The following is a 19,951-nucleotide window of genomic DNA, read 5'->3' on the forward strand; positions in this document are numbered from 1 at the left end:
CAGCCACCTCCTTCCCAGAGGTGGGCACGACACCTGCCAGGCCTCCTTCAGCCTTCCCCCGCACCCACCTGGAACTCCAGCCCGTAAATCACCGGCGCGTCGTCCTCCATCGCGGCCCCACGGCACTGCACACCCCGCTGCCCGCCGGCCTTTTTGGCCCTCGGCGTTGCCCGTCGCTCACCGCTTCCGGGAGGTGCGCTCGCGCATGCGCATTCCCGCCCATCCCAGCCCGCGGCGCAGGCGCGGTGAGGAGCCGCTCTCGGCGCGGTGGCGGAGCGGTCGTGTCACCGCTGCGGCGCGGAGGCGAGGTGAGGTGAGGTGAGGTGAGGGCGGCCTGCCCGCCCGCCCGCCCGCCGGGCTCCTGTGCTGGCTGAGGGGTGCCCGGGGCGGGGCTGAGGCGGCCTTGGGGCCCTGGCGGTGCCCCGCGGGGCTGCGGGAGGCTGTAGGGGAGGCCGCGCCCACCCCCGCCCCGGCAGGGCCGGGTTGGGCCGGGGGGACCCCGCGGTGGGGCTGGAGGTAGGGCCCATCCCCGGGGCCGCGGCTGCGACGGGGGATGGAAGCAGAGCTGCCGCCCCCGGCCCTGCACGGCTGCCGCCGGGCGCTTCTCCTGCGCGGCCGGCCCCGGGCTCCGCAGCCTGTGCTGGTGGCAGCCCTGCGCCCACCCTTTTCTGAAGTGGGGACCGAGTTGGGCTTGGCGCGCAGAAAAGCAAATCTCGCTCTGGCTGTGTTTAGTGGGAGGCGTTTGCTCGTCAATCCTGATGTTTTTGCGACTCGCAAAAAGAGAAAACCGTTTTTGAGAATTAATTTTTTCGGTGGGTAGATATTAAATGAAAGATGTCAAATAGTGAAATTACAGTCTTTTTAGAATAAGAATTTCAGTGTTTGTTTGATACTTAGGAGTTTCAGGGTGACCCCTGACTAATAAAACTAATACTTGTTTTGGTGCGGATTTTTCCCTCTTCAGCTACCATGGAGAATAATGAAAGTCATGCTAAGGATGTGAAGAGCGCCTCGGATGAAGATGACAGCAGAGACGTAGTTCAACAGAAAACTCGGGAAGAAATTCTCTTTCATGAGGAAACCATTGATCTTGGTGGAGACGAATTTGAGTCTGAAGGGAATGAAACCATATCAGAAGATTCAAATAATTTTGTAGATAAACTTAATGAACAAATGATGGAGAGTGTAATTATTTCAGATTCTCCAAACAACAGTGAAGATGACACAGGTGAACTTGGTTGTCTCCAGGAGATTGTAGAACAAATGGAAGCTAAAGATAATCAAAAAAAACAAGCAGAAGTGGATAAAGAAGAGTTTTTAAGTAATGAGAGTGAAACTGAACATGAAGAAACACCCAAAGACGTTTCTGACATTGGAACAGATGATCAGGCATCTTTAAAGGAAGAATCAATTCAGGAATCAGTGAAGGAGGAACCAAAATTGGGAAACAATGTTCCTGTTGAAACAAAACCAAATGATGTTGATGAAAGCGAACCTAAGGACCACATACCATCACCCAGTACTGGCAAACCTTCTTCTGAGGCTGAGCCTATTCCTGTGTGTACCATCTTCAGCCAAGCAGACAATGTTAATACCCAGCCACAGTTGTTCCTACCTGACGGTTTTGAGCCTCAGATGGTAAAATCTCCCAGTTTTAGTAGTATAATTGAGACTCCAGTTAAGTCTAATCCACAGGTGGTTCAACCAAGTCCTAGTCTAAGCAAGTTCTTTGGTGATACTGTTAATACTAATACTTTAGCTTCTGATTTTTTTGATTCATTTACCACGTCCAATTTTATTTCTGTTAGTAATCCCAATGCAAGCTCTTCAGTTCCAGAACAAATGTCCTCCCTTTCTAATGGTGGAAACAGTTCTTGTGCTTCATCTAACCCTATGTTCTCTGTGCGAAATGGGAGACCTGAAGCAGGCGGTCCTCTATCATCCCTAGACATGACTCAATCCCCCAAGCCATTCTCACAAATCCAAGCTGTTTTTGCTGGGAGTGATGACCCATTTGCCACAGCCTTAAATATGAGTGAACTAGATAGAAGAAATGATGCTTGGCTTCCCAGTGAGGAAACCAGAAATGTTCTAATTTCAGTTGCCACACAACAATACAGCACCATGTTTATAGATAAAGAGAATCTCACCATGCCTGGATTAAAATTTGATAATATCCAGGTAAGAGTCTATTACTGTATCTTAGTGTATGATAATATTTTGGAAATATTGTATAAGAGTTGTCCAGTAATCTATATATTGTAGTGCCTTGTATTGTTGCTGATGGTCACCTTGTGTAAGTCACTTCGGTCCTCAGTAGAAATTTGATGTTGCTGCTTACTCATATATGAAGGGGCTAAAACCACGTCTGATTTATTCGTACTGAAATTTGTTGGGTGCATTGAAAACCAGTGTTGACAGTTTCCATGGAAACCAAAGCTGGTTGTATTTTTAAGTAGTTTGTTTCTGGTCTTCCTGATTAGTAAGATAATGCTCACATTTGGGATATATACAAAATCAGTGTGCTGTACTGCAAAGCCTGAAAGCAGACAGCTTTGCTTGTGGAATTTGCTGTTGCAACCGTGTGGGAAGTAACATTTTTCGCTGATGTTCACAGTACTCTCAATAACGTTAACATTGACTGAAATCACATCTTTTGTATCTTCCCTAAGCAGTGGAAGGGTATAACCTGTAAGAAAGATTTGAGTGCTGGAGCAAGCTACTGGGAAGGGATAAGCCCAAAATTAAAGGAAAAACTCTAGATGAGATCATGAAGGAAGAAATATAGTAGTGGAAACTCATTTCTTCTCTTCTATCAGAGTTCCCAACTGGTGAGAAGGCATAAAGCTTTTGTTCAGAATTTGAGAATTTCACTGGGATCTTTTTGGTATTTCTTATAAAGCAATTTTATCCTGGCTGCTTAGCCGAGGCTAACTATTGTAATGGAATTTTTTTCTTGAAATAAGCTCATCCTACGCTTTCACATCTGTATCTCTGGATAATTGAATTGTTGTCTGGAGAGATGGTGTCGAGGGTTTGGATACTTTAATCCTTAATTTTAGCTAACAAAGATTATCAGTTGATAATCAAATACAAGTAGAGAGCAGTCTTCAGTAACTGCCAAATCTGCAGGAACTGTCAGAAAAGTTTCTGGAGTGAATCAAGTCCAGATGTGTAGCTGAATTATCTGATACATCTTAGGTTTTTGTCACAAGCAACAAATGGTAGCAGTTCTAGACATATGCCATGCTGCTGCTACTTCTTGGGTTAGCTTTACCTTAAAACGTTTGTTGTCACAGAGCCCCATAATTAGTGTGAAAGAAAACACTGGATTAGGAAGCTACTCCTTCTCCACTCCTTCAAAAAAGTAGAAGGGTCCTTCCCACTTTCCCCCCAAAATCCCTTAGACCTTGATGAGTAAGATTGTGCAGTGTTTCTCTCCTAGCAGCTAATGGCATGGACAGAAGGAATGATCCCTTCTGCAGGTCCCGGGGATGAGGGCCTCCTTATTGCAGGCCTCCTTTTTTACAGTAGTTGTCTCTCACTTTCTTTGCCCAGTCAAGGATTAAGGCTTGTTTGTGCTGATGATTCCCTGAATCTGAGTACGTGCATATATGCAGATCTACCATTTAGTACATAATTGAAAAGATATTATGGCGATGTCGATGTGATGTGTTTTTACAGTAAGATCTGATGTAAAATCATCAATGGAATTAAAGGGCACTCCTGCTGCTTTCTTCATCGATTATAAGCAGTCACAGAGGTGCATCAGCAAGGACAAGGTTTGAGGTGCTTTATGTTTATACAGCTTTCCTCACTTCCAGTTACTGCTTTTCAGCGGCCTGAGCATGTGCCTTGACTGACCTGACATCCCCTAGTTTGGTATCATTGTTTCATATGCTTCTAGTACTGCAAATTGTATATTTAACTGAAACTATAATTGTAGGGTACTTGAAATGTCAACTGAAACATTGTAGGAGGCATGTTTTCAATGTTAAATCAGCTTCCAACAATGGTCGTTAAAGCTTTGAAATGAATAGTTTGCTAATGCTAAATGTTAATGCAAGATGTTAAACCAGGCTGCATGCAGTTGACAAAGGAGTCAGTTGAAAAGTGCATTTATAGTGAACTGTAAGTGTGCTTTAAGGGAGGACTGAAATTTTGTATGATGTGTATTGAAGAGCTCAGTACTTTTTTTTTTTTTTCCCCCTGCTCACTCCGAAAGTGTTTGTTCTTATTACAAGTGTGTTATCTTAAAAGTTAAGTGGATAAATCACACCAAGAAAAAGACTAAATGGTCTCGATTTTTAGCTGTGCTGCTTGCTACTTTTTGCTGATCATTCAAGAAACATTATTTTTTAAACTATCTTGGATTGCATATGGTATGGATTATTTGTACCTGTGCTCTCTGAGTGTGGGAACAAGTTTGAATACTGCTTTTTATGCCTTTTCCATTATGCCTTTCTTCATCAGTTACTGTCTGCTGTCATTATGTCCTTAGTTTGATTACATTAATTTGTTAATGTTTCCCCCTCAAAAGTATGGTAGGGGGAATTAAAAATTCTTATGTATTTATGTCATTTTGCACACACTGTCTTTTCTTAATCCTTCAGACTCTTCTGTCCGAAAGATGGAAATCTTGTTTATTCATAGGATAAGTGACAGCATTAGAGGTAAAAATTTTCCATGTAGTGAAACAGTAGTTGTAGTCTCATTCCTCAAGAAACTAGACTGAAAACACAAACATACTTCCTGTCGTTGTCCATTGGGAAAGTGCAAACATTTAATACCAGTTACCTTTATCATAGCTAAGCTTTACTGTATTTTATGCAGCTCACCTCTTTTTAGGCAAAAACATTGTGGCTTGCTTCCTGCTCTCTGTGCTAACAGCTTCTTACTTCAGTTCTTCAAGTGAACGTTGTCATGTTCCTTTAGAGGGATTTTGTAAATATTTCTTTGTATGCTTACATTTTTGCATAGTCACTTTCTGCATTTCCATCTTAAATATTGCATGCTCTTGTAGTTACTAGAGGTCTGAAAAGATATAGTGGAATTACATTGCAGAGAGAGGAGGAATGGTGAGAAGTACAGAGGCTCTCTTGTGAGTGGTAGCTAAAAGGAAGAGTACCTTTTGGCTTACAAGAGCAATAATAATCTAAAATTCATAAAAGAATTAAGGTAAATAGAGGATTATGAGCTGGTTTTTGTGGCAAAGGAACTGTTGAGTAATAAGCATAACAAAAGGAGTTACTGTTCTTCAACCCATGTAACTGTTTCTAAGTTGTAGTATTCGTTGCCCTCAGATGTACGTTTGTTCAGAAAAACAGACTGAAAAATGAGCAACACAGGTATCATGGGAGGTATATCTGTCAGTGGGTGTTAAAAATGGTAGGCAAGTACGTCCCCTGGCACAGGTGGGCCATAAAGTTCTGGCTGCTTTAAGTTGGGAAAGACCAGTATGAGCTTATCCTGTGCCTTAAGCTGTTTGCGCGGACATCTGCTATTCACCGACAGGGTGGTGAACCAGACGGGTCTATATTCTGGCTGATGTGAGTTATAAATTGTTTTCTGTTTAAAAACAAAAATATAAATATGTTGTCAATATGTTGCTGGTAATTCGCCTTATTTTCAGATGTTTGCTTTTCTAAATTAAAAATGCTTAAGAATGTAAGATTGGCAAAAATATTACAGAAGTGATTTCTGTTACCTGCTTTTGGAATGTGGTGAGTTCTGACACCATAGGGGATTCTCTTGTGTACAGTAATATGTACAGTCCCAGCAAGGCTAGGACCTTTCCCCATCCCCCGCACCCTATCCTACACTCTGCATTGGCAGACACGGTGCCTGAAGAGCGTGCAGACAGGAGTAGCATGTTTTTCAACATCTGACTACGTGTGGTCCACAGTTTTTCAGTAGCTTCTTGACTTTAAGCTTGAATTTCTTGATTATCTGTTGAAAATCTCTCGTACGCAAAACCACAAGGGTGTCAGCCAACAGACAGGAAGGCACAGAAATTGATAGTTGAACAAAGGTTAGAAGGGGAAATTGAGGCACAGAGGGTGCCATGTACAGAGTTACTCAGTTTACAGCTAGCAAAGCTGGAAGTAGAACCTGGGTTTGGGCACTCTTCCTCTTAGCTGCTCCGTGTCATAAAATGTAGAATTAATCTTGTCTAACTTTAGAAATTTGTTTCAAATGTCGATGTCTCAACTAGTCTCAAGTCTTCAAATTACTGAGCTCAGATAACACAGTTTCTCTGGCTCATTCCTGCAGTTAATTCTTTTGAAATTAAGAATACTTGTTGAAGGGTTGCTGTTTATTTGGTTTATGATCTCTCAAAGTTTATTTTCTGCAGATACAGCTAGCTGATCATGTGCATGTTTATCTTCGATCAGTAGGATGCACCTTTCAACATTTAATATCCATGAAAACCCTTAAAACTTACTATGTTCTATAAGATCTTTGAGGAGTATTTTGTAAGATCTTTGAAGGATAATAAAATGAGAAGCAAATAAGCCTGAATGTTTCTATGCTAACTGAAACTTAAACATTGAAAAAAAGAATATAGCAAATAATGTGGAGTAAATCTAGACGTTTTCATTAAAATGCTGTAAATATATATTCATTTATATTCATTTCACACACAAAGTACTGGAAGATAAGCATTTCTCAAGGGGAAGGAACAATGTTGCTCAGCTTTAATTCAACGTTTTATTTTGCTAAGATAATGTTTAAAAGTGTCTTGTTATGTTTCTTTTTCTGTTCCATGAACACCAAGGGAGATGCAGTAAAAGACTTAATGCTTCGCTTCTTGGGGGAGCAAGCTGCAGCGAGGAGACAAGTTTTAAACGCCAACTCTGTAGAGCAGTCATTTGTAGGCTTGAAGCAGCTGATTGTAAGTAACAGTCTTTGTAATTCAATACATATTAAATACCATGCTTCTCTCAAGAGAATTGGGAGCTACTGACTGTCAGGAGAAAGTTAAAAAAAAAAAAAAAATAAAAAAATAAAAGTCTTGATATCAGGCTATTCATGATCCTGCAAAAGTAGTAGCCCAAGTACAGTAGTTTTTAGTGAGAGTGACACTGGGGTTTAAACATTTGGTTTTAAATGATGTAGTAAACTTTAATATGCAAAAGTTAGAAAAAATGTAATTTTAAGTTACTGTGAATTTTATCAGCTGTTAACTTCTGTGTAATGTAAAAACAGATTTTAATTGCTTTTTTGTTTATCTGCCTATGTATTCTTTGTTTTCACCTTAGTGTTTTACAAAAAGTAACACATACCAGTTACTGTAAAGCGAAACTGATGTGATTATTTCAACTGCTTTAATTTTTTATTTCAGTGCAGGAAAATGAAACTTAATTACTTCCAAATGAAAGCGAAATTTTTCTCCAAGTTAAAACCCTTTCTTTAGTGTAAATATTTTGTACCTGGAAACAGTTGCATCTAGCAGCCTTGTGAGCCTTGTGCTTTTAACCATTGTGTTCCTGTATGAAACTCATTGCTATTACATGACTGAGCCTTACTGAATCTGTTGAAACGTTAAAATACTTTAGGCTTATTTTATTTTTGAAAAAATGGATGCAAAATTACTGAGGAAAAGCAGTGAGGAATTACAAGTTTTAGGAAGGTCTGTATTTAGTATTAAACATGTTTTAATTTGTGCTACATTAGATGTAAAGCTCTAAAAGAGACATTTTTGTTGTGTTGGGAAAACTCGAGGTAGTCTCCGTAGGTGTTGTTAAAGGAATTCAGATGTGATTTTGGAAACAAAACATGAAAAACAGATTGTGATCTCTATCCTGGAGATAGGTATTTTTCTTGTTAAGAAAAAATGTTTCTTAATAAGAAATCTTTGTCCTTATCAGTGTCTTAAGTAGGAAAAGCCTTTTCCCGCACTTCTTTTCCTTCTTCCATAAGTTCTGACGTACTGAAATATTTTTGTTTGGCTGGTAGCTGTGTCCATGCAAAATGTTCTTCTACGCTGCAGACTGTCTTGTACCGTCTATACTGTGCTGCCGCTGATACTGTTTTAGCTCCGAATGTGCTCTTAAGCTCCAGAAGGCAGCTTAAGGCTTTTAGGATCAAAGCAGAGAAGACAGGAGTTGCAGATTTTTTTTAAAACTTGTCTTATTAGAACAGTGTTCTATAAAATTGCAGCCATTCAGCTAGAAGTCAGGATGTTCTTCAGCTTTCAAGGCTTCCAACCATTAGCTGCTGATTGTTCTTGAGTATGCAGTATAACTATTTCTCAGTCTCGTTTGCAGAACGCTGTTTCTTTTTATGATAAGAATTAGTTTGGTTTTGGTTTTTTACCTTGCAAACATTGCTGTTTTTTCTGAAATTCTTTAATGTGGAAAATGTATTTCTAATTGGTAACAATCTTAAAGGTAAGAAGTAATTCAGACTTAGAAACATTAAAATCCCATGCGAGATTATATTAATTAAAAATGTTTATGGTTTTTACATACACAGGAGGCCAGAATGTGCTCTGTTACCAACCACCAATTTTATTTCCTTTATGAGTGAATTTATGACCAAGTATGTTCAGTGAATACTTCTTCTCATGCAAAGGACCACTTACAGGGAATATTTTCATTAATATCTGGATAAAAACTGGTGAGGTTTGGAATAGCACTATTTAACTTTCCTTGAAGTTAAGATTATTTTTTTTTCCTGGGCTGTTTGGTTGGTGTCCATATGAACTACACATGAACATGAGAATTAATGAGATCATTTCAGTCACCCAAGTCAACCCCTTGCAGCAATGGACGGCAACTTAAAGGAGTCTATTTCAAAGGAGTCCACAGTACAGAAGAGAAGTGCTTTGAATTAGGATAGACTTTAGCTTCAGACTGTTACCTATTATTTAGGTGTTTACATGTGAGCTGATGTCTGAACTTTTAAGTCAAAAGAGATCTAATCAGTATAGTTACTGATCACATCTAAATTTAGATGTGTAAATCTGGGATCCCATCTAAAAGTCTCAAGAGCTATGACATGCTATAGGAAGACACCAGTGGCAGCTGAAACCAAAAGTGAATGTCAAGTCCTGTTATGAAGAAATTTATTAAAGATTAAAATTCTCACATGATCTTGGATGAATACTATCTTACTGTGGGAAGGAAAGAAAAGGAGAAAAAAAAAAAAAAGGCAGTATTCTGAGCCTGTCTGCTCCAGAGGAAAATGCTTCCTTTGTATCTAGTTACTGTATGGATGGGAAAAGCATGCTAAATAGTTCATCGGTATCCCAGATCTTCATGCCACAGGTCTTCAGCTGCAACTCTGGAGCTCCTCTATTCTACCATGCAATTGCTTCTGTTAGGTTATTTGGCTGTTTTAACAAATACAGATACATTGCTACCACTTTCAAAGGCTGTTCCAGACCTTCATTCCTTTGGTGGTTAATCAAAGGAATTCTAATCAGCCCTCTCTCAAAATCTTCTTTCTAATCAAAGATAAAGTTGTTTACAACAATTTAAGCGTTTTGATCTCGTGTTGCTTTTTAAGTCATTTTCTATTCTCAATATTTGCTTCCTCTCCCCTGCTACTTTATATGGGTAGAAGCAGTGACATTTCCACTTCTCGGATTTTCTTTCGAAAGATAAAAAACTCTTCTCTAGTCATCTCATTATGGATGTCTTCATAATCTTCCAAGGAGCTCTTCTCAGCATCTCTTCCAATTGAAACTAACATCTTTTTATTATCACTGTCCAGAACTCAACACATTGTATTGTGTCTTTCCATGTTAATGATTGTGGTTTACCTTTTATATTATTCTGATATTTTAAATCATCTGATCCCTGTTTAGTGATGTCTTCCTTACCTATATTGACAATACTTCCTAATCTACAAATGCAGATACCAGCTCTGTTCACCACGGTCACAAAAGAGTTTCTTAAATTGGATTGACTCCAATGTACATTCTTGCATAATAACTTCTCACCTTCCTGATAAAAGTCCCAGTAAAAAAAACATTTACTTATGCAAGTTAAAAAACATTTCTGTGGGTGAGATGAAGTTAGTGCTCACAGCAAAGAATGTTGGAGACTGAAGTCATTTTAGGGGGATCATAGTGCAAACAGTCTGCAAAAGTTTTGTCAAGTACAATTAGTACTCAGATAGCAAATGTTAACAAGAAGGCAGTAAGCTGAACTTCCAAAGGTGCACCTTTTCTGATGAGACCACGAACAGCAGCAAATAGTTCACCAGGGACTGAATCCAGATTGTTAAACTCTGCTAACAAGATGGTTTGTTCAGCATGAATTTGATCTCTAGTTGATTTGAGTGAGATTTGTACCAGTAACCCAAAGATGGGTAGCTGATTTATTCAACAGTTGTACTTTCACATTTTAAATTTCTGCTATGGAATAGGTAACAGTGAGTTAGAAATGCTTTACTGGTAAACCGTGCTGAGGTTATGCAGTTGAACTAGTTTAATTAGTTTTAAGAGATAAAGGAGTGCTGGAGCAAAGTAATTCTGTAAATCTATGTGCTTATTATTGGGGTGATAACTTCTAAATAGAGTTACACATATATGGAGGCTAAGTGTTTATATTTTTCACCTGAAAACAGAAAATCTGAGTTTTCAGTTCCTGAAAAGTTTTATTAATCTGGTATAGGAACATGCATTTACCTCTAGGGCAAATAAATGTAAGCAAGAGCTTGTCTTCACAGCATTGCTTTGTTTTACAGCAGTACATAAAAATTATACATACAAGGTGCAAGCTGCAATTTTGTAGGTTCCTGTTGTTCCATATTTTAGATTAATAGTTTACCCTCATTTGAACAAATAGCATAGTATTTCTTACTAGAGACCTTTCTGATATTTTGAGTTGTGAGGTGTTTGCAGCCATAGGAAAATTATGTCTTTGAAAGTTACCATACCTAAAAAAAGGCTACTGTATCTGATGCTATAAATAAGCAATATTTGCTCTAAGTATGCAATCATTTCTTCAAGGTACTAGACCAGGAAAGGGTTACTAACTATATTTTCTTAACTGATGTGAAAGTGCTCTACCAATGTAATTTACAGGAGAGAAGAATGTCATAGCTAGTGGAGGAGGACATTTTAATCACTTTAATGGTGTTACATGTAGAGCTAATGACTCCCTTTGAGTCTATTTTAAAAAAAAAAATCATATACTGTTGCTTTTGCACGTGATTAATGTTGTGCTCTTATATATGTTTTCAAATATAACAAACTTGGATACAGTCGTATGGCACACATACTCACTTTAATAAGTTAGAAATTATCCTTAAAAATATGGGGGGGGAATGTTGTTTATTTCTACATAAGTGAGCAATTTCCAACATTTTTGTAGCAGATTTGGGAGAAGATGGGAGATACAAGTAGCACACACAGTAACTGGGGGCTTGTGGGAGAGGTGACATTTCTATACTAAACCCCATCAGTTTATTGGATAAAATTTCAGTGAGTAACCTCTGAATAAAAATTGTTTTCCTGAGAGACTGAGTAATGTTATAAATTGTCTTGATGTATCAGCTGTGTTCCTTTTTCATTGAACACATTTTCTATAGATGTCCAGTCTGCATGACCCTCTGTTTGACAGAAGAATTCTACCTGGGTATTGGCTGTTTTGGTTGCATCACCTGAGCTTCACTGCTTTCATTCAGGAAAACAATGTAAAGTATTGTATACAAAGGAGAAATATGAACGCTGCTGCAATCATATATCCAAGATGTTTGTTCAGCCATAATTAAAACAATGAAGCAAAACTGGCCTGCACAAGGAGACTTCCAAGGAACAGTTATCTATGTGAGAGTGGTAGTCAGCTGTTTGGTAAAAAATCTTTCCATCCAGATCAGTGAATATCTTCATAATAGAATGAAAACATAGTCTTTCAGATTTAGTGAAAACTCTTGATAATTAAAATTCTTATGACACTTTATTAGAAAAGGAAGAAGTATAAAAAATGTTTTTCCAGACAGACTACACTTTTGGCTTGTATTGGGTCATTTTATTCAATTGGAAGTTTCTTCATTTCTGAATCTAAAATTACAATATCTTCAGTACTATTCTTGTATTTGAACTAATAACGTTCTAGTTTTAGTTACTGGAATTCTTTCCTACCCTGCATCCCATTCCTTCATCCCTCTTTGTAGTAAATAGACTTATTGAAGGCATTGGGATGTACAGAATATTTCAGTTACTTTTTACTTTGACCAAATGGACTAGAAGCATTACCAGATCTTTAGATGTGGATTTATCAGAATTTATAACTCATATTGTTGACTCCATGTCAGACGGTTTTTAGGCTGTTTCCTTTTATTGCTGTCAATAAAGGGGATTATGATGCCCTTATTTGGGTGCTTATTTTGAAAATGGCAGAATGTACATCAGTAAAATGATGAGCTGAGAGTTGATCACTTTACATGGTAATTTAAAGCTGCAGATACAGTATTCGATTAGGTTGGATGTGCAACCAAAAGAAGCAGTAAGATAATAAACATACTGTATTTGTTCAAAAAAAGGCATGCCAGGTTTGTGTGCACGGTAAGCTCTCATTGAAGAGAGTTAAAAAAAAAAAGAGGGGTGTGTGCTATCTAGCACACAAGTCTGTCACCTCAAGCTACATAAAATTTGTTCCTGCCTCTAAGGGTAATAGCCTGACAAAGTCCTGGCACTACTTTTTTGATTTAAACCTAGAGCCATTGTATTCAAATCTCAGACAGCTTAAGAAGTTCAGTAAAAAGATAAAAAATTATTGGGTTGATTCTCTCTTTCTTAAAGAAAAATGTACATCCTTTTTATTTGAAACCCATTTTACTCTGCAGTTTCCTCATCTGTATGTAAATCTCCCCCAGGACCTCTTCTTGTTTTACAAAGAACAGAGAAGTTCTTCAAGGAATAATGTGATCACATTGTCTAATGGGTGGCTAATCTGCTTGTCCTAGCTTTGGTGTGTGTACAGCAGTCGGTACTGAAATGTTTTGTGCTTTTTCCTTTTTTTTTTTTTTTTTTTTTTTTAATTTTTGGTTATGTGTTATGGACCAAAAAAATTCCCTTCACAAGTGAAACATCTCAGCTAGTAGCGTGTTAAAAAAAAAAAAAAAAATCATACAAGCTGGTGGATTTCATTAAAAGAGCAAGAGCTCCATACTTTTTGTGAAAAAAAGATTTGCTGATGTCACATGTGGAGAGAAGTTCTCAAGTTCTCTTCTGCCAGGCTGGTACTGTGTTAGTGAACTATTTGGCAATAATATTTGGTTGACAGTATTTTCTCTAGGAGAAAATCATGTCTTCACACAATTGCTGCTGGACAACCGTGTCGTGATCATCATCGAATAATTATTTTACGCTTTTAGAATATTCTTCAGTAATTTTGCTTCTATATTTGAAGCTGTCGTATCCATATTTGCTTTGAGCCTCCACTTAGGACAAAATTCGTTCCTGTTACTTTCTGGAACAAGGGAGCCAGGTTGTTAGGGCTGCGTGGCTGTAGATCACAGGAAATGTGAAAGTTACTGGCCTGCAAAATTTTGAGGGGTGTTTGAAATAGCTGGGTAAAGATTTCTGGTGGATTGGCAACTCTGGCAAACTGTAGGTCTGGTACAATTTGCCAGAGATAATAACGTGTCCTGCTAATTTCAAATTAAGTTATACCACTGACAGCCTTCTATTAAGCTTCCACAGAGAATTATGCTCCATAACCAGCAGGCATCTCTAATTTTGAAATCATGATGAATATTATATTTAATTTTCCTGCAAAGACTGTTTTTGAGGGTTGTCAGACTTGCTTCTCCTGGCTGTCTTATTCTATACAGAAAAAGTGTTTTTTGTCCATGCCTGAAATAGAATTTTAAAAATTGTAGCACCTAATTTTGTCATAAATGTTCCATTGTTATTTTTGGATCCTATCTCTCACTTGGGAAGAAAAGTTGAGTGGTTTTAGAGTCTGTGTCCGCTTCTGTTCTAAGGATAATAAGAAATTAATTTGTCTCTGCAGTAGAGGAATGAATTTCAGGTAATTCATGTCAGTGTCTTTCTGCTTTTCTGAGTTGATACAGATGTATGTTATAAATGCATTATCAATTCCTGGTCTTCTGTAAGAGCGTTGACATCTCAGAAGCTGCTATGGTGGTCTTCGTGGTCTTACTGTCAGCTGACTTCTGCATTTCCAGTGGAACTCAAATTTTTATCTGGGATAGGGGAGAGAGCTGAGGTGATTAGTACATGGTGATCTCTGTAGTGGCCCTTTAAACTATATGGCTGCAAAATGGGGTCCAGAGAGTATGAAAACTCTTCAGCCGTTGCTAGTTTTTCTGTGTAACTGTCTGCTGTATTGACATATTTTCTAAAGTCTAAACACTGGAGAAAATTTAAAAAAATACCAATTCAAAGTTAGTACCTGAATTTTGCAAGCACCAGTATAAATGCATTTTATTCCTTTACATTTCATCTCCTTCTGAGGAGAGAACAAAATTGTGAATATTACAGCGTATTCAAGTATATTAGCAAACATTGATAAAGCTTTAAGTTTAGAATCCCATATGGTGGTGTATATTCTTTTGTTTTAGTGATCCGATAATATTAATGCTTGATTTCACTTTTTGCCTAATTAGACATGCAGCTTTGACAAATGACATTCTGCTTCTCGCTGGCCAGCTCTCCTGACCTTGTCGATATTACTGATGGGTACATGTAACTATCTGCTTCAGGGAAAATTAGCGATTGTGCAATTTACGGACTTTTATGATTTTGCTACTTACTCTTCTCTTCTTCCCAGAGCAGTAAAAACTGGAGGGCAGCAGTTGACTTGTGTGGGCGGCTTCTGACTGCGCACGGTCAAGGCTATAAAAAGAGTGGACTGCCTACTAACCATACAACAGATTCTTTACAGGTACCCTTGATACTTTTTTCCTAACAATATTCACAGCGGCATTTTTTGCAACAAGATTGAACTTCTTTTCCTAATAGTTACCTAAAAACTGAGCTGATTAAAGCATTGTAGCAAGTCAGGTTTTCTGTTTGCTTATGTAAAGTAGGTCTTCATTTAAAACAAAATTCTTTTCAAGTGAAATTCTATCTTGCTTATATGTTTTTAAAGGTAATCACACTAGTAAATAGGAAGCTGTTTTGCCATCTTGGAAGTTCATGGACACTACCTAGATTGTGATCTTTGTAGTAAGATTTCAAACGTTAGAAGTGTGCTTCATGATGATAAAAAAATAAGAACCCAAATTAATAAAGGTTTGTGAAACACAACAAGTGCTTTACTGAACAAGATGTGACCAGATGACACCGCATGGTTCTGGCCCTAGTAACTATAAAGTTCATGGAATTTCACCAAAATCGTAACAGGTTTTAAGAATTGCATAAAATTGGAAAAACAATTAATAATCAGATTGATAATTTGTACATGCTAACTCAATTTAAAGATGTTCCAATTTTGAAGCAGGCTAGTTTTTAAACTTCATCTTGAAAATCTCAATACCTTTGCAAACAGTTAAAACATCAGTCCTCTTGTGTTTTGTTGTAATGATCTTATGAGAAGTATTCTGTGAAGGAGCATGTACATATACATTCTGATTCTTATCAGTAAGTAACATAGAAATTCTTTACTCAACTTTATCAGAAAAACTTAGAAAGTTGAAATAGTACTTGGATGTGGCTTGTGGTTGAAGCTCATAACAGACCTGTCTTTTCCTTTTTTTTTAATGTGTATTAATTTTCAGCTGTGGTTTGTGAGACTAGCACTGCTGGTAAAACTGAATCTATTCCAAAATGCAGAAATGGAATTTGAACCATTTGGAAATTTAGACCAGCCTGATCTTTATTACGAATATTACCCTCATGTGTACCCCGGACGAAAAGGTAAGATACTTGATTTATAAAATGCTTCTTATTTTTGCCATTTTTACCAGTCATTAGAACTAAAAAACCCTGAATCCATTATTTTATAAAGGCTGAACTTTGGATTATTCCTTTTTTATTTTTTTTTTTTCCCCCAGATGAGCATGATTAACTACTATGTTAGTGTTGTTTGTGTTACGGAGGTAGTGATAAGGAGTAACAATAAGGGGTAAAACTATTCCATCACAATGTAGGTAGGTAGGCAGTGTATTGCATGATGTTGTTACAGTGTTGATTTAAAAGAGGAATGTTTTCAACAAGTGAATGTAATAAAGTAGTTTAGTTCTAGGGTATTGGAATTAAAAATTACAAACTTTAATAGTTCCTTCTATCTGGAAATAGGCAGTGAAAGGTGATGAGAGTTTGTGGAAATCAAATCTAAAAACTTTTCCTTTTAAATTTGTCCAGGTACTATCAATATACTATATTTAACACTCACATGTCCATGCACACGTGCTAACGCAGGTGTTCTTTTGTTAGATTTCCTGGTTTCTAGGATTTTGAAAAAAAATTTAAAGCTAATTTGATAATCTTCCTTAATACAAAAAAATTCTGGTTAAATGTAATATTATTTGCTTAGTAATTGAAACAAAATAGAAACGAATAATTTACTATGTATCCTGTTGTTGAAGAGGAAGGAAGACACCACCAGCCTCCATTCTTTATCAGTGGTTTATCTCAAGTTATAAATGCACTACTTCCCACTGCTCCCATTAGCCCATAGGTTAACCAAATAGTTCCACTACTCAGGGTATTCTAGTTCTCCAGGGTTCTGGATTTGAAAATTGCTGAGTTTAAGAGCAATTTCATTCCTGCTGAGGCTATTTTGAAGTGTTCTTTTTCTAAATCTGTTATTTAGACATAAATAAATCTCTGATGCAAGTATACTGTTGAATGATCTTACTGTTCTTTAGCTTTCGTATTTGAACCATAGCATATAATAAAATGCTTGTAAGTAACAGCTGTAATGGGTAGTACCACTCTGAAAAAACATAGTCCATTTTAGATAAGATGCTGGTGGTCTCAGCAGGGTGACCTAGAACGATACTGAGATTTTGAGGTTGCTGTGGAAGGGAAGTTGGTGTCAAGAAATTTCAGGGTCTTTTGCAGCAGATTTGTTTCACCTGTTTAGTGATGCAAAGGTTCAGTTATAGCCCAGCAAGCCAATATGGACTGCCTAGAACAAGTCCCTCTGACCTTACTCATCATCTTTCAGGCAATCAGAAGCAAAAATTTCCTGTTTTGCCTTGAATATATTCAATTCACTGAGAAGGAACTGTGTTATTTTTAAGTGTGAGAGAGGTTTTGGTCATCAGGTTGGATAGCTCTTTGGATCTGGTTGTATTTTGGCAGCTTTGCACGTGGCACAGTGTTGCACAGGACTAGTCTTCCCCAGGCTGTATGTATGTTTCCACACCTCTTTCAGTATTAAAAACAAGTTATTTTGGCCTAAGAAAAGAATCCTTGCAGATCACGTCAATATTTGAGGCATTTCAGTCCTCGTGCCACAGAGCATACAGGTCACAACAGTTCTGGAGTGTCTGGCCAGCTGTTGCAGATGCCCTTCCTGTGACTGGACTTTGGATCCAATCCGTCTTTGCAGCAGCCACTCAACCACTGCAGCTATTTCATACAGATTATGGGGGTATTTATGGTAAAAAGGTGAGCGTAAGGCAAGTATTCTATGTCTCAGTTAATTTTTAACAGTTGAACATACCAACTGGGACCATAATCTGATCATCTGTAAGGAAAATAAGAGGAATGTTGGATGGAGCTGCCCTGTTGGTTGTAGATATCTCAAGGTAAATACAATGCGATTGAGATGTGGGAACAGCTATTAAACCTTCCTTATGCAGTCTTGAGGAGAGAGTGTGATGGTATTTGCAGGGATGTAGGAGAGAACAAGCAATTCTCATCTGGCTAGCATTTAAACTATGCAGCGCTGGATAAAGAAATTTAGTATACGTGCATTGTTAACCAGCTAATTTAAGTAATAAAATAGATATAAATCATTCATATATTTTGGTTGAAATATAGTAATAGAAATCCACAATCCACTGCTGTTTGATAATTTTACATATCGTTTTGTGGTGTAACAAGCATAAAAGGAAGAGGTTTTTTTAATATTTTAATTCTGATTCATGGCATATAAATCGAGTAAGCACTGAAAAATCAATTTTAAGAAATGAGAGTATAGATACAAATAAGGTACACGTTAATTGTAATGCATGTAATATTTTGCGTAGGTTTTTTGTATTCAAAATATTCATAATAAAACATGTAATAAATTAGAAACTTTTCTGCTTTTTCTATACTTGAAGTAAGGAAGGTTTATATACCTGAGGTTCTTACAGAAGTGAGGATAGTCCCTCATCCATTAATCTCTGAGAAATATACCTCAAAGGATTTAAATTCCAAGTAAACGTATGAGGAGTGCAAGATGTTTTTTCCATTAGTTTAGCTTAACATGGCCAACATGGTCCTCTTTAATTTTCCTCTGAAGCTGTCCCAAGGCTCTTTCTCTTTCGGCAATGCTACTAATCTCTGTTTTGTCCTGAGATTTTGTATGGCATTTGCAGCCACGCTGTGCCTGGATCCCATTACTGTTGTCTTCATCATGGCTGTAAGATCTAATCTTTCTGAAATCTTCCTTTCCTGGTTTCCACAGTCTCTTTTTTCGGTCATCGCCCTTGTCTGTAGGTGGGCACCATCTGGGGAGGTGGAATCTGCTGGGATCCTTGTATCAGCCAGTGAAGTTAGTTAAGTCACTCTGATCACTCCAGTTTAATACAGGGCAGAGAGCAAACCATTCTCATTTTCTAGTAAAATCTTAAAATTACTAAGTTACAGATTTGTTTCTTCTAAATTCATCTGTGGAGAGAAGCCAAAAAGTCTGATTTTATATATATCGTTGTTGGTTTTTAATAGGTAGGTACTTAGGTCAGGAACTCTGTCCCAGATTGCTTCCTGCACTTCTCCATTGTAACCTGTGGGGTATATAAGGCTGAATTTTTGTCATTGTTCTCACGACTAATGGATTTCAGTTTGGGGTTTTTTTTTAGGATTTTGTCTTCATATTTACACAGTCTGACCCACTTCTATTCATACTGTTTGTTTCTGTGTTCCTCATGATATTTCATAAACTGTCTGGTATGATAGGTCAGCTAACCTGAGATATCCTTTCCATTGGTAATGCCTGTGTGTTTCTGAACGAGTGAGAACCAACAATTAAAATGGAACATTAAAATGCTGTTTCATTCTTTTATGAGATAATTTGTTCTTGTTTCTGGTTAATAAACCAGGAAGTTACAGAAAAGTTAACACTACCAAAATCAGTGTTCTAAAGCTACAATAATTGAGATAATTTTTTTTGAATTATGAAGGGAAAAAAACACCAAACCTGTGCACAAGTAAGAATAGGACTTTTATTCCCCTAAGCAGCTGTTTGTATGCATAGGGGTGGGGTTTTTTCCTTTCCCTTTTCATTCTCCTTGTGATGATCTAGCATCATCTGTATTCCTCTAACATGAAATTAGTCTTCTGCTGTCTGGTGGAGAATAAAGGCCATATTGTTAAGTATTTAGTTGTATGTGCTCTGATTTCATACTGTACACCTTCCTAATTCTAGCACAAGTTTGTTTTAAAGCGTGGCTATGTTATGACCACAGGGATACACTAGTGCATGCTGCAATAGGCTGACACTTTGAGACGGATAGTGGCTTACAGTCCCATGTCAGACTGCTTCAATCTTGCCAGTTGCTTGGAAGAGTTCTTCGTTCAAGCTCATGTTGACAGTAAAAAACATATTAAAGCCTCTAGAGGAACTGGTTTGCCGATTATTTTGTTTACAGCACTGTGTACTATTGCCTCCTTAAAGCCACTATCTGTTCTGTTGCTGCAGAGCTACCTTCTACCTGTGAAATCACTAACACAACTTGAATAAATACCACTCAAGTGTGGTTCTGGTTGGCTATTCAGAGTAGTCAGACTTGCAAATACAGATTTTTCTGAAATAATACAGATATTTTAGTTAAGAAATATATGTCTAATTTTAAGGGGGTAGAGCACTGC

The 19,951-nt window shown here is 37.7% G+C and overlaps 2 protein-coding genes across 4 annotated transcripts in view; one reads left to right on the forward strand and one right to left on the reverse strand.

Moving 5' to 3' along the window:
• EIPR1 (EARP complex and GARP complex interacting protein 1) overlaps nt 1–116 on the reverse strand; it is a 91,885-nt gene extending 91,769 nt beyond the window's left edge. For all 3 annotated transcript variants that reach the window (XM_086461550.1, XM_086461548.1, XM_086461549.1), the window contains exon 1: nt 69–116. In XM_086461550.1, coding sequence (XP_086317676.1) covers nt 69–110 — 42 coding nt within the window. In that variant the 5' untranslated portion in view covers nt 111–116. The remainder of the gene's footprint in view (nt 1–68) is intronic.
• Nucleotides 117–289: 173 nt separating this feature from the next.
• Nucleotides 290–19,951, forward strand: part of TRAPPC12 (trafficking protein particle complex subunit 12) — a 53,473-nt gene continuing 33,811 nt past the window's right edge. Inside the window, exons 1-5 of the mRNA XM_086461552.1 lie at nt 290–308; nt 965–2,181; nt 6,779–6,895; nt 14,754–14,867; nt 15,703–15,841. Coding sequence (XP_086317678.1) covers nt 970–2,181; nt 6,779–6,895; nt 14,754–14,867; nt 15,703–15,841 — 1,582 coding nt within the window. The 5' untranslated portion in view covers nt 290–308; nt 965–969. The remainder of the gene's footprint in view (nt 309–964; nt 2,182–6,778; nt 6,896–14,753; nt 14,868–15,702; nt 15,842–19,951) is intronic.

This window comes from Leptosomus discolor, chromosome 2 (genome assembly GCF_034619465.1).
Source record: "Leptosomus discolor isolate bLepDis1 chromosome 2, bLepDis1.hap2, whole genome shotgun sequence".
In the NCBI taxonomy this organism is placed as follows: Eukaryota; Metazoa; Chordata; class Aves; order Leptosomiformes; family Leptosomidae; genus Leptosomus; species Leptosomus discolor.